We start from the raw sequence: 15,275 nt of genomic DNA on the forward strand, positions 1-15,275 counted from the left end.
GGCATCTGTGACCTTTCAGCTTATTAATATTAATGCCACTAATTGCAGCTGACAGGGCAATTGGGCTGAAAATCATCCAAAACAAAACAGGAACCAGCAACTGAGACGGATCGGTGAAACCAGCAGAGGCCTCGGTCAGTTGTTTGCAGAGTCAATTATCCACATCCCATGGAAAGTGCACTTCAAAAGGACGAGCTTCGGAAGGAGGAGGGAAGGAAATGTGATAGGGTCTATATTTGGCACTCTGATCTTCAAACGAGGCAAGATCATTTTATACATTTTTTCTATAAGGAGATCTTTTTCTCCTTTCTCTTCTTCAAACCAGATTGCTCCCTCCTTGTTCATTACAAAATATTTGTCTGAAAAATTTTGTTCTCAATCAGTTTATGCAACCCCCACAGCCTCTAAATCCTGCCTTTAATGATCCTGCTCTCAGCTGGCTTGCAGAGGGCTGGAGTGGAAGTGCTATAAACAATCTTCCCTGTGTCATGCTAGAAGAAAAGAATCCGGTTCCTTCTCTGCGCCGTGTCAGCCTTATGGGAAATGCACAATAAAGAGCAGTAACAATTTATTTTCATCATTAGATACTCCATAAGTAGAAAGCAAATAATGCATTTCTCAAGTGGTTGAGCTGATCTAAATAAACAATAGGGGAAAAATTACTCAGAGCAACATCTGAGCTATTCCTGTGATTCTTCACAAATCAAGTCCTTCCAGTTGCTCTTACCAAAAGAATGTAATAAACAGTAAAAACCGCCTAACAAGTTTGAAATGGAAGAGCTTTCAGGATGAGCATCCTCCATTCACCTGTGCAGGGGGACCACAGGAGGCTGTACACCAGCCCAATGTAGCCAGAGGAGGAAGATGCTCACAACTCTGAGGTCTTTCTATCCATCACAGATGCCTGGGAGGAGGCACCAGCTTTCCTCTGGTTGCCATTGCTGCATCTCCTCTTTTCCCTGGTGGGTTTGGGCTTTTCTTGTACTTTCCCCCACCTCTCACCCTGTGGAACAACATGAAAGCACGAGGTTTTTGGCACTCAGGACTCCCCTTAGGAGGGCAGCCCCTCCATGAAGCCCAGGGCTCCAGAATGGGAACTCAGAGAGGTTGGAGAAGGGGCTCAAGGAGAAGCTGTGGTTACACAGGGTCAGGCCATTATGCAACAGCACAGAGCACGGCAGCCCTGCCAAGCTCCAGGCAACCTGGAGCTCATTACAGATTAGTTAAGTCTTGGCCAAATTCAATAAGCCTGTTCACAAGCTTAAGGTTAAGTAAAGCCTGGCACCGAGGCAGGGGCTAAATAGTGCAAAAATGGAAAACCACCTTAAGAAAGAGCTCCCTGAAGACAGTCCCATATTGCACTCTGCTTGTGATTAGAGATTCTAATTACAAAGGTGAATGGTGAAGGCTTGAAATGGTGAGATTTTTTTTTTTCCAAAATAAGTGAGCCCACACATTCCCTCCTGGAAGGTACTTGCTGAGATTTGCTTTCAGGGGAACAGCTGGAAGTGTTTGTCTTGCAGCACATTTCCCAGGTCTGACCTCAGCATTTTCAGGATCCTGTGTGATGTGTAAGACGTGGAGTGCCAATGAATAATTATATATCCTTGGCATAATTATCTCTGCTCTCTATCTTTTTCCTATTTCTCCTTCCACCACTAAACCCTTCTGGCATGAGTTCTGAACTCCAGCTGTTTGCCTTGGATGCCAGTCCAAGCACACACCCAGAACGAGGTCCTGGTGTGGGTGCTGCAGATGTCCAGGCACACCATGAGGAGAAACCAGGAATGGTGCTCACAGCCTGGCCCCACCGTGCCATCCTCATCTGAACACTCAGTAAGATAAATTCCATTCCTCACCAGCCACTTGCTTACATTTCCCTCCTCCAAACTCTTAGCCCAGGGCAAGGTACAAGCCCAGAACTTCTGAGCTCCTGACTCCCCCACGGGCAAGTAAGCCCTGTCAGGCTGGTAACTCTCAGAGGTTGTGGTCTATCAGGTGACTGTTGGGTTTCCTAAACCAAATTCATTCCTACATAGCAATTAATTAATTTGGTTGGGTGTCCTAAACCAAATTAATTCCTACACAGGCTGGAGTGCTCTACAGCAGGGAAGGAGTGAAATTCTCCCCCCCAAAAGCCCCTGAAATACAAATTCTTCTCCTGCCTGCAGAATAAGCTCTGCCATAGTGTGGTGGTGACCAAACTCCCCCAAACACACATACAGCCCACAGCTTATCACACGAGAGCAGCATATTCACTTGTTAAAGGAAGGTTAGGCATGTTTGGCTTAAATGAAGTAAAATTTGGATGCCAAAGCACCACCAGGAATAGGTTTTTCAGCATCTCAGTGAGCAATTGCATATACACAGGGTTAACCATTCACATAGGAGCTGTGGATGTGCAGAGATGGGTGCAAAGCCATGAATGGTGCCCAATCCCCAAGGACTTTGTCTTTCTGTTCCCTCCACTCCCCCCATGCAAACACTGAAATTACTTAACAAACAGCACAGGATCATGTGATACAACAGCTCTGAAAGATGCTGTGCACCAGCACAGCCATGTTCTGGGTGGCTCTGGATTTCCTCAGTGAAGTGCTGGAAGTGCCAGAAAATGACACGGGTCCAGCTGACCACAGCCTCAGCCCTGCAGTGCCACACAGGCCAATGGGCACTGGAAATGGTGGATTGGCATAATCAAAGAGGCATGAAGAGGGCATCATGGTCACAAATAACACTTGAATCACCTTTCCCAACAGAGTGACTAATAAATCAATAAAAGCAGTGCAATCACAAGCCTCCACATCCCTCCATGCACACACACCTGGCTTCCTGTGTTTGGGCTCATTTAACAGCAGCATTAACAATCCCATTCCCAAGCTCTTCCAAGGCTGGCCTGTTCCTGCACCCAAGCCTCCACAACTACCCAGCTCCAGCTCCCAAGGTCCTCACAATATTTTTTCCCAGGCAAGTCCAACACTACCAGTGCTGATCCCAGGCACTGCCCTACAGCTGCCAGCCTGGAACAGGTCAGGTGCAGGCAGAAATGTATGAGAAAAATGTGGAAAGGTTGGGAAGGAAAACAGGCAGAGGGCAGTAATGCTGCAGGGGGAGAGAGGACAGTGTGGTGGTTTTCTCATGCTGCCAGTCCACTGCTCAGCTTGCTGTGGGCTGACACTCAACCTGCAGGATACACAAAGAGATTTTCACCAGAAAGTCCCAGTTCTCCAAGAGAATGGTGAGGGAACTGATGAGTCATGGAAGCAGAGGGAGTTGGGCAGCACAGCCGTGCTGACAAGAGCAGAGAATAAACATGACCTTTGCTGAACTTGTACAGGAATACAAAAATGTTCTAACACCTTCCAGGACATCTCCTGCTTCACCTGTGGATAGACAGGTTTTGACTGGAAGACTGGGAAGAAGCAGAAGGGAAAGAGAAGAGCTGCAGGGGAGCAGAGCATGAGGGGATGGGGCAAACTGATGAGATTGATGCCCCTGCCTCCTGTCAGCTACTGCTGGACTCACCACCCAGGGGACCACAAGCACCAAAGCCAGGCTGCCCTTTTCTGCAGCTCCAGTGCAAGCCCTGTGCCATGTGAGTCAGCATGCAGCACTGCACGTGTCCTGCAGCCAGGAGCACACCAGCTCCAGGCTGGACTCGTGGGCAGCAGCACAGCTCCATAGCTGGAGATGGGGCGTGTGCAGCCTAGCCCAGACAGAGAACAGCAAACACAGGATCATTCCCTCTCCATATGTCAAAATGATGTCATGACTCTGCTTCATCTCAGTCCTCAGGACCACTTCCTGCCTGCAGGCAGCTCCCACAGTCTCAGTATTTCTGCTTTAAGGATCTTAAACTGGGCAAGGGAAAAAATTAGAGAGGAATTTTTCTATTGGACGCATGCAGGTCAACGATTACGCAGTGATTAAAATGAAGATATTACACAATTAACATATAGCATGTGGCCACACTGACAGTGCAGAAAGGCTGCAGAGCATCTGCCTGAGCTGCCAGGGCACTGAGAGATGCAGGATGTGGGAGCTCCTCAGCTCCTGCCCTACCCCACCCCAGCCCATGTTGCTGTTGGCAGCCCTTAGCAGAAAGTATTGGGAGAGGAGGTAAGAATGCAAAGGGACTCAATTCCCTCTGTAATTTCACCCCTAAATGCCAGTTAAACACATTAATGATCAAAAGGGCTCAGAGTGACCACAGACCCCAAGCCACAGGGAGCAGAAGCAAAAGCAGCACCTCTGCCACTGCTGTGACCCCAGAATGTGTCAGCAAATTGGCACAGCCAGCATTGCCCCACTCCTCACAGCAAGCCAAAAGGCCAAACCAAAGCTGAGCAGCAAGAGGCAGCCCAAGGTGGGGAGAGAAGCTCATTGCTAATTTTCCATTTGTGAACAAATAAGCTCCTGTTTTATCATCAGCACTGGGGAGATTGTTTCATGAATCAGGACAAACACCACACTTACGTTTCAAATTCGTCAGAGCTGCACGTAGCAAAAATAGACAGGTTTTAGTGGGAAAAAAGTTTGGCAAGAGGGTAGTGAGGAGGAAAGATTAGAGCAAATTTAAAGAAAGCAGGGAAGGAGTTCCCTTGCCCAATACTTTCTCTGCACCCACAATAAAGCCAGCAAACCTAAAAAGAGAGAGTATGCACAGTCTGTAATTGCAGGAGCGAAAGCCACAGTTAAAACAATCTAAAAAGGCCAAGCCCTGAGAAAGGCAACTGGAATCCCTTATCTTTTGATGGAAAAGAATGTGCTCCCTGAGATTAATGACGTGTTTACCCGAAAGGAAATCGCCGCCCTTCTGAAGCAGCGAGTGTTTGTTCCTCCCCAGTCCCTGTGTTCTGCTCCGGAGCTGATCTCCCAAACCTCCTGTTTAAAGTCAGCACACAATGCAGCTTCCTGCTGCTGGGGGCTCCGGGGATCCCACCATTAACCCTGTCCCAAAACCACCGTCCGTGCACCTGAGCATCCCCACCCACAGCGGCAGGGACAAACCGGGATGTTTAAATGGCATTTAGGGCAGGAGCAGCACCGGGACGGGCGTCCCAATGCAGGGCATGAATCACCCCGGGCATACACAGGGCTCAGCCGAGCTGACAAATGGGCAAACTGGGGATGCTGACAGCGCTGCCGAGGGAAAGCTCTCTGGGCCATCTCTTCTCAAACTGATCAAGGGTTTGGCAGCTGTCCTGCAGGCCAGCCTGCTGCAGGATGCCTTGGGAAGAGGCTTGGCATCAGCAGTGCAATGCTCTGCTGTGTTAGAGGAGACCTGGGGGGACACGGGGTCCCTGCTCTGAATACCCTCATGTAAGCAAGAAAAACTGCAGCAGAATGGCCAGGGATGATCTGTTTGGGGAAACCCGGAGAAAAAAGCGTCATCGTCCCTTTGCATATTTATCCTCTTTGGTAACTGCACCCCCATCTCCCCACGGAGCATCCCAGCCAAGAGACCAGAGCACCTCCTCTCCCCAAAGGCAATGGACCTGCAGCTCTGGGTGCTAGCCAGCAGCTAAAAATAGCATAAAAGGCAGAATAAACAAAGGGAGCCGCTTAAATCTGTCTCCGATGTTTGTCTTTAGCTAATGGAGCAGTTTCCATGTGCAGGATGCTGTCACCTCTCTCAGATCAGGAGGCAGCCCATGCTGCCCCCAGGCACACCACATCTCCTGCAGGACTGACGGGGTGGGAGGAAATGCTAATTTCTGCCCAACTCCCCTGTGCCTGCTTTATCTCTGCCTCAGCTTCTGGGGAAAGTGGAAAACCACTAATGTACACAAGAGCACACTGGGAGCCTGCAGAGACAGCTCCTCATCACAAAGGCACTGCTTAAATAAAGGAAAACTTAGGAATGTGCCTGTGGCAGTGGCTAGCAGAGCTCTTTGGCTCTTACTCAGTCTCTACAGGTTGGTGGGATGTAATAATTTTTTCCAAAAAAAGCCACAAAATTAAAATTTTCTGCATTTCTGTTAGAAACTCTGAAATACTGGTTAGGAAAAAAAAAAGTAAAGGATTTTAACACAGGTGTTTCAACTTTTTAAATTCTTCTTATGTTATGCATTATTTAATGCTAAGCACTAGACTTGCTGTAATATATAAATCCTTCCATTACTATTTGATTTCTTTGATGTGGTATTTTCAGCCTGGTTTGTTCAATGGTATTCAAACCAGCTGGTGAAAATTATTTTATTCATTGCAAAGAGGACAAGAAGTGCAGTGTCCCTTGCCCCATCCTTCTTCCAGGAAAGCAGTTTTCATCAATGGGGTGCCATAATCAATTACAGAATGGTATTTCTTGGAAGTCGTGCCCAGAGAGCCCAGCTGTGGGAGAACTGCAGAACTTCTCCAGTGAAAAGCCCTGGGCTCCAGAGATCAGAATTTGGGCTGAGTCAAGGCACAACAATTGGAGGAAAATGAGTGGCAGTGCAGTGGTGATGACACACATCCTTTGGAGTGGCTCCCCTCCATCTCAGGGCTGCTCCATGAATTGTTTGGGACAAAGCCCAACCCATGCTGATCAGATCCCCATCTTTCAAAGGAAAGATGATTCAACTTAATCCACCAGATCCTGCCACGAGCCCTCTGCCATCCTCATGACTACAGCATCCCCTGCTCCCAGCTTCCCATGATAAATTATGGATATATTATCCACATGACAGTGGTACTTCAAAAGAAAACTATTCCTTTTGTTGACTTTTTGATTTTGTGTCTAAAAGGATACTTGTTTTCATTTTTGGAAGGTTTTCATTATCCTCTATACTCAACACACACACAGCTACAGCCTTAAGTCTGGCTTCAGAATGCAAATCAAACCAAACAGCATTGATTTTGGAAAGGTTGAGCAAGACGTTGTCACCTAAAAGAATTTTTCTGTTTACTTGTTTGAAACTATTAATTTAATTCTGTGTAAGTCATAGAATAGATTTTCCCTAAAAAATCAATTTTCAATGGACGCTTTTCCCCCTTTGAACCACTGAAAGAACCACTGAGCCACCATCGAGGTTAGTGAAGGCACAACCAGGATAAAATCCCTTACTTACAGACAAAAAAGGCCAAAAATTGTTAACACAAGCCAGGAGAGAGGATGAACAGCAGACAAGGAGCTATTTCCCACACAAAGTTTTCTCTTTAGCCTAGGAGAGGAATGCAAACTAGAAGTGAAGTGGCTGGAGGAAGAAACTAATATCTAGAAGTTATCTTAATAAATTAAATCCCTAAATAAGGAAAGCTGATTCAGGGCACAGATGAACTGTGACTGGAATTAAACACTGGGGGAATGAAAAAAAAGAAGAGGCAAAATATCCCCATCATTTGAAAACTATTATATGGTGGCACCAGAAAAAAGAGGGAAAAAAATCAATGCAATTAAATAAAGCTGTCCCATCCAAACACAGCAATGAGAAGAGAGGGAGAAATTGTGGGATGATATATATCCTCCTCAAACCAGTCTGTTTTATTGGTTCTGTAGTTGCTGCTGAAGGAGAGCTTGCACAGGAGGTTTTATGGGAGGGAGGGACGGAGGGGGAAAGCCCACATGAAGGCAGAATCTAACAAAGCCAGCCAGGGTATTTCAGGGTTTATTTACAAGTTCTAGGAAGATGAGCTTAGCATTGCTTCACAGGGAAACAGCAAAGCAATTAAAGGTTAAATCAATGTGTGCAAACCCTCCTGTGTGCATCAGGAACTCCATTACCTACTGAGCAAGCTTGAACCTGCAGCAACCTGAGCAAGCCCTCTGCTGGCTCCAGGAATGAACCTGGCCAGCCAGTACAGGACAGCACCATTCAGAGGCACATTTTAGGGCCTCATTTAGGGGAGGCCAGGGCTCTGCTCATCCCCAGCAGCTCATGGCACAGGGCTGCTCACTCCCATGGCTCAGCAGCCCTGAGAGGACTGAGCACCAGAGGCCTGCCAAGCAAGGCGGTTCAATGCAAAAGGAAGGACACCAGATTGTGCCAAGCCCTCCAGAGACCCCAGACAGTGGGTTTAGGCTGCAGGAAGAAGGGATAAACCTGGCATAGCTGTGACCAGAGCAGGGTCCCCAAGGATGCAGGGAAGGATCCACCTGTATAAATTTTTATGAGCAGATTAGATGCACACGGCATCCATTCCCAGTGCAGCCCAGTGGGTGCAGGAGGGCAGGACCCACAGACCCTGATCCCTCCTCCCCTCTTTCCCACCTCCTGGGAGATGCTCAGGAATCCCACCTGGGCTGGGCAGTGCAGGGACACAGCGGTGCCAGCCCCATCCCAGGGTGCAGCAGCTGTGCTGACACCTGAGCATCTGTCAGATATCAATTCTGCTGCTCCCCAGCACAGCCCCACTGCTGGATGTCCTCCAGCAGGGAAACACCGTGAAAACCAACTACAAACAGGGCTGCATCTCAGGCTAGCTGCTTTGGGTTTTCTTCTTCTAAATAAACTGCTTTAAATACCTGCTTCAGAGAACCTGGACAGAGCAGTGTAGCTTTCCTCTCACTATCTAAATAAGGCCTCTAACAATGTTATCACTTTCCAAAACACATCTGTCCCGCAGCTCCTAGCCCAGACAATTGGCAGGTAACCAGTTAATAAATGTCTTCGCCAGACTGTTGAATAGGCTGGCCCCGACTCAAGAGTGATGTCAGGGCCATTCAATGCACTATAATTGGAAAAAGCTGGGAAAAGCAATCCCATGTTTTTTAATAAATAAGGAGTGTATTAGCAGCCTCCTGCCTTTATTCACCACGGTGTGTACCTTGTTCAGTAGCAAAGTGGGATTTTAATTTGTTTTTTGCTGCTGCTCGTACGGTGATTTCTACTTGGGATTTGGTGCCAGTTTCCAGATGTGTCTCAGGCCAGGAAGTCAGCAATCAGCCTGGATAAAGCCTCTGGGATTTGCTGCAGATCATCTTTTGACACACACATCCTTCCTGCACCCTCTCTTAAGATATTGGGGCACACCCCTTGTGCCCAAAAATAAAATAAAACAACCCAGAGCCAAGCAGAAGCCCCAGATTAGGATGCTTTGATCACTTTCATATTCAATCTCTGGGAATATTTTTAATTAATTCAGTCCATCGAAGCCCCAGAGGCAGCATTTGAGGCATCTTTACAACACCAGAGTGTCTATATACATAAATCACCTCAACAATTGCAGGTTCCCTGTCTGCTGGAGCAGCTCCAGACAAAACTCATCTCCCACAAATCCTCGCCAGTGGTACCCACAGGACAGCATCAGCTCCCCAGCTCGGCCATAGAACACTGGAGGGGGATGAATCCTCCAGAGCACTTGTGAAGATGACAAATGAGTTTTCTGGGCACTGTGTGAGCAGCTTAGGGAAGCTGAAACCCAAGCGGGTGACATGAAGGATGTGGTTTGCATGGAAAATAATCCCAAGCAGAAGCACCCTGACAGCAACACGCCTTTCAAACCTCCCTGCATCTCTGAGAAAGGAGCTACCCAGATTTCCCAGCCTGAGGAGAGGGGTTTAGCCCCACAGAGCCAAGCTCCAGGCTCACCCCAGCCCCATGGTACCATCTTCTGCAGGACCGGGGAATCCCAGCCCAAGGGGACACAATTACCGAATTACTAACAAGATAATTTATTTCTCACCCCCACCAGGCATTTAAGAGGCTGTTGTTGGGCCTCTGGTGATTCCTTTCATCTCCCCATCAAAGCACAACCAAATTAACAGCAGCCCTGCTCCCAGAGCAGCTCTGCTCTCACAGGGCACCTGGGAGCCACTGCCAAAACAGGAAAGCAGGCGCCTCATTGAAAGGGAGTATTTGGGAGTCACCCTACACAAAAATTAGCAGAGATATGCTAGGAAAATAAAATAATGGGCATTAACAAATGGCTTATCTTCTTTTTTTTCCGTGACTCTAATGTTCAGGATGTGAAAAGGCCAAAAATGTTTCACATACTGTTCTGAGAAACTGGTCAGGGAGAGGAGCATCCTCTCCTCTACTTTCACTGCTCCTCCCAAAATAACTCAGGTTGATGTAGAGGTCTGGACCTCCATCATTAAAATACAGACACACACAAGCCAAAACAACCCTGCATTGCTGCTATGTTGCAGCCAGTGCTGGGTCTGGGTGATGGGCTGAGAAGTGGAGCACTGGCTGATTTCAATTCACCTGTGTTAGGTTTGCTAAAAACACTCACCTGTGCTAGGGAGAAAGGGAATAGGGATGTGTCCTGTCTGGAGGAGGAGCACAGGGGCCTCTGTTCCTGGAGGAGGGATGACTGGAAGCTTGGTGGGCAGAGGCAGCTCAAGGACGCTGGTTCCCACACAGAACAAGAGCCCCTCTCCTCCCTACCCACCCCTGGCAGAGATCCCAGCCTGGGATGTGACCAAGCCCCAGGGGAAGTGCCAGCTGAAGCCAAGGGAGGGTTTAGGATTAACTCCAAAAAATCAGCCAGTCCCACCCCACCCTGCAGGCAGCCTGGGGGCCAGGGACAGGGACAGGGCACCTGGCAGCAAGCAGGCTGGCAGCCCAGAGGGGTCAGCAGAGTCTGCACAAGTGACCCCGAGCAGTCCCTGCCTGCTGCAGGCTCTCAGCTCCCCCAGCCCAGCCGGCTCTTGGAGCAGGAGCAAGCCACAGCGAGAGAGAGGAAAAAAAAGGAGCAAGAGCAGCAGGAAGCCCTGCTGAGAAGCCCCCTTTTGTGTAAACATGCTCCGTCCTCAGACTAAAAATAAAGGCAAACCACAGGAAGGGAGTGAGAGCTTGGACAATATCCGATTTGGTGTGTGCCTGGGTGTGAGCCACGGGAATGGGGAGAAGAGCAGGGGACTCCACCCAGCCCAGCCACACAAAGGCAGCCAGTTAAGGCCTTTAAGATGGACAGGCATTCCTGGAGATTATTTAAACTCAAGCAACTGCTGCTTGGCAGATGTGCAGTCCCTTCATGTGTGTATGCAGCACTTGGAGATGTTAAGTGAGGGAAAAGGCAGGATGGCTGCACAAGGCCCATTTTACAGGGTCAGAGACTGAGACCCAAGGCTGTGAACTGAAACCCCATAAACCTGCCATAAAACAAGGACATGACCCAGACAAGCTGTCAGCCACGATGCAGCTCACAGCTCCAGCTTCAAAAACCCCTTCTCCCTGCATGCTGCCTTTGCATCTCAGCCCTGCTGCAGGCACAGAACCAAACTGAAAGCAGCAGCACGCTCCTGAGGGCTGGTCAGTGGAGCTCACACCCCAAGGGGGTCTCAAATGCTTCCCCTGATGCTGGGCTTTGGTGCTCTGCCCCCTGCCACTGTCACCAGCTGCCTCTGGAAGCTGGAGCTGCAGCACCACCTGCGTGTCCCACCTGCAGGCTCCTCGCAGCAGGGATGCTTTGCTGGTGGGTGCAATCCCAAGGGACAGACAGGCATCCATCCATCCATCCATCCATCCATCCATCCATCCATCCATCCATCCATCCATCCATCCATCCATCCATCCATCCATCCATCCATTCATGCTGCACAGAAAGCAGCACAGCGAGAGGAGGCTCCTCAGAGCCCAGCGCTCACGCTCGGTGCTGACACACCACTCAGAGGCTTTCTGGGGAAATGCAGCGCTCGGGAGGATCCCCCTGCCAGGCCGGAGGGAACAGCACTCCCAGGGTGTTTGGGAGCACCGATATCCTCAGCTGTCCCTGCCGGCTGTGCCCTGTCCCAGCCCAGGGCAGCTGCTCCGGGCTCCGGCACCATCGGCCCGATTGCTCCAGCACTGGGAGCCCTCCTGCTCTCCTTCAGTGAGCCTTGGCTGAGCTGCAGCCTCTGCCATGCTCAGCTGCCTCCTTTCCCTTCCTGTCGCTATTTTCTGTCAGAAGAAAATGACAGTGGAGGAAATCAAAGACACCTGTGGTGGCCTCTCCACTTGGGCATGTTTGCTGCTGACGTTTGTGTTCCTTTCATTCCTGCCTCCTGGTCCTGTGCCCACTTTCCTACTATCTGGTCTCACCTCAAGTATTCATCTTCTCTGCTATTAGAAAGGTCCACGAGGAGCACAACAAAAATTCAACACACTCCCCCCAGCCCTGTTTCCTCTAGAAAACAACTTCCTATGGAGCACAGCTGTTTGGAGCAGGTCACTTGCTTTCCCTGCAAAACAGCAACACAACTACCCCTGCTTCATTCTCATTTACAAGAATTGCTGAAACTCTCACAGGCTCTCATTTGGGGCATTTCCCACATGCTAAATATAACGTGTAAATGCCTTTCCATGAGGCTCTGTCTGGCAGGGGAGCAGCTGCTTCTGTCCCTGCACACAAAAGAAAGCAGCAGCACGAATGACACTTGTGCCATCGGTGCTAGGAATACCTGACCCCTCCTGCCACCCAGCCCAGCTGCTAATGAAAACCGAAGATCTTTCCTTAAACTCACTTTAGTGGGTCACTTGCCACCCCCAAGGCGCTGCTGGACACAGAGGAAGCCAAGAAAAAGGTGACACCTTCTGTTTACTCAGCTAATTGCACTTCATTATTGCCCTGAAACGTGTTAGCAAGCAGACAGGAGAAAGGGAGCAGGACTTGGTGCGAGCAGGGCTGCAGGAGGGAGCCCTGAACATCCCCTTGCCCGAGCTGGAGCTGTCACTGCAGGCTGGACTCAGTCTGGGAAAAGTTATGGGGAAATTCCTTCCCACTCAGGGGTCCTTGATTTCCTACCCATGGGTCCTGGAACTCCCACCCATGGGTCCTGGAAACCCCAGCACCACCTGCCCTCCCCCAGCTCCCTGCTGGAGCCCCAGCACAGCCCAGGCCAGCACAACCCAGCACAGCCCTGGGCAGGTCCTGGAGCCCCAGCACACCCAGCAGAGTGCTCAGCACAAACAGGGTCTGAGGGACCTCAGAGGTGCCCACACAAGATCCCCAGAGCTCAAATTCACAATCCTCATTTTCACAGGCACAGTGCTGAGTCAGGCAGCAGAAGGCTACAAAGAACGCTGCAGACACAGATGCTCTCTGTTGTTACAAAACCTCCAAGTATCTTCCAAGGTCTGGAAGACACAGATATTTTGCTAAGTTTTAAAAAATCCTTACGTAAAGTTATCGTCTTCATACTTCTCAGCTTGGCAATCATATGGTGACATTTGTTAATCATCAGTGACAAGTTTTAAATAAACTATCCAGTGTCATGTCCTAAGCTTTTCTTTCAGAATCATTCCATTTATGTATGCTATGACTTAAGAATGGCTTAAACTCTATTTAATTGCTTTTTTCCTTAAGACCTTTTCTGAAGCCCTGGCCCCCTCTTTTTCTTTCCTGAAACTGCTTCAGAAGTATCAGAAAGTATATCAGAAACATAACAGGAGCACAAATTGAGAGCTCAATCCCTGGGGTTAAACACCTAAATTAATAAGGCATCTTCAGTGATGCTCTGGAAACGCTCCTTGCAAAATAATGGGTTGTCTCCAATAGATCAGTACCAAAGGACAGGGGACACATCTGGAAGCTCTGAACTCTACCACTGTCCAAGTGAGAGTCACTGCACAAACACAGCTAAGGAGAAAACCCCAGGGAATGAATGCCTGCTGACCCCCAAGCAATGAACCCCCAGCTTTACCTGGATCAAGGTGTGTAAAGGACCCAATGACAAAGTCCAGTGTGGAGACAGCCAGCAGGAAGAGCAGCAGGAGCTGCAGCCTGATGATCCACTTCACCCCAGCCAGGTTGATCCCCAGCAGGCCCAGCAGGACAGCCAGGGAGACGCCACGCACTGCCCAGATGTTGCTGAGGCTCAGCACCCCTGCAATGGACTCTGCAAAGCCAGTGATGTACATGGCACCTGCAACACACTGAGGGACACGGCTCTGTCAGTGCCCCACCGAGAAAAGGGATCCCATCCACAGCCCCATGCTGGGCTCTGTTCAGACAGACAGACGGACAGACATTGGCTGTCACAGTGCAATCTTTAATGTTACTGCCACCGCCAAGGCAGCAGAGCTGCTGCCCAGGCAGACAGGTGAGTCTGGGTTCTACTGTCACATCTACCCTCTATCAACACTCCAGGAGAAACCACACTGGCTTCTCTGAGAGAGAAAAGGATGAGCCAACTTCTGTTTCTCCCCCTCTTCTGTTTCTCCCCTTCTTCTGTTTCTCTGGAGGAAAGGGTCCCAGCTCAACACCTGCCTGAAGTAGCAGGTTTTTTTCCCCTTCACTGCCTCCTGGGGTTATTTTAACTCAGTGTTTAGTTTGGATGCAAACCCTGATGTTTCACCAGCTCCCCATCTGGCTGCGGGAATGGAGCCTGCCCTCTGGGGGAGAGCACATTGTGTGAGCCACATCCCAGGACATGTCCCTGTTTGCCTTGCAGCAGGACAGGCCACACACTCTGCCCTGGGGGCTGAGATCCTCAGGACGGGACATCTGCAGCACAGGCTCAAACACACTGCAGCACAACCCAAAACACCAGGAGAGTTCACTCCAGAAATTCCTGCTAGCTGACATTCCAGCAACAGCCCTTCCAGCGCCTGGCATCCCTGGAAAACCAGGGCAGGGCAGACAGCTGCAGTGATATGGCTGCTGGGACCTTGGGGGTGCAACCCCAGCACCCTGGGCACAGCTGAGGGATGTGGAAGGGACACAGGACAGCAAGAGAGAGCCCCCATTGACTGCAGATCCCCACCTGGGACTGACCCAGCACTGCCCACTGAGGGAGCAGCACAGCCTGGCTCATACCAGGAGCTGCAGGGTCGTGAGGTTTTCAGCAAGGCTGGTGGCAAGCAGATGTTCAGATGGGCACCTACAACTTGGAGATCCTGGGGGATTCCCTTGCATCACAGGCAGGCAGATCAGGGAGCTGCACTCTCAGAGTTTTCCTCTGCAGGACATGGCCAGGATTCCCACTGACCCCAGGGAGAGCAGGGAACAGGGCTGCCCCATCTCTGGCAGCAGCTGCCTCATGGCAGAGCTTACAGCACCCCTGAGCATCCTGAGCAGAGCATCAGGCTGCTCCTGGTGCAGGGCACGCTGGGCACAAAGCAGGGCTGAGAGAGGAAAGGCATCAGCAGCTTTGGGGAGCAGGCAAAGTGATTTTAGTGAGCTGCCAGCCCCTGTGCACAGGGGATGCCAAGGCAGGGCCAGGGCTGCTGCAGCTCAGCTTTTACGACCCTCAGGACAGACTGCAGCCTGACTGCTTTCCCAGATGGGGTCCTCTCAGAGAGCAGGAGTGGAAAATCTGACAGGGAGGATTCTCATGTGTGGCCCATTTCCATATCTTGGCTTGTGACTGGGTTCAGTTCGTGTTTTATGGACACTTGCTGTTAATCTGGAGTGAAAGGAGAAGAGGGGAT

The 15,275-nt window shown here is 50.0% G+C and overlaps 1 protein-coding gene across 1 annotated transcript in view; it reads right to left on the reverse strand.

Moving 5' to 3' along the window:
• SLC12A8 (solute carrier family 12 member 8) overlaps positions 1 to 15,275 on the reverse strand; it is a 47,248-nt gene that overhangs the window by 27,187 nt on the left and 4,786 nt on the right. Inside the window, exon 4 of the mRNA XM_059475836.1 lies at positions 13,547 to 13,778. Coding sequence (XP_059331819.1) covers positions 13,547 to 13,778 — 232 coding nt within the window. The remainder of the gene's footprint in view (positions 1 to 13,546; positions 13,779 to 15,275) is intronic.

This window comes from Ammospiza nelsoni, chromosome 7, assembly GCF_027579445.1.
Source record: "Ammospiza nelsoni isolate bAmmNel1 chromosome 7, bAmmNel1.pri, whole genome shotgun sequence".
Taxonomy (NCBI): Eukaryota; Metazoa; Chordata; class Aves; order Passeriformes; family Passerellidae; genus Ammospiza; species Ammospiza nelsoni.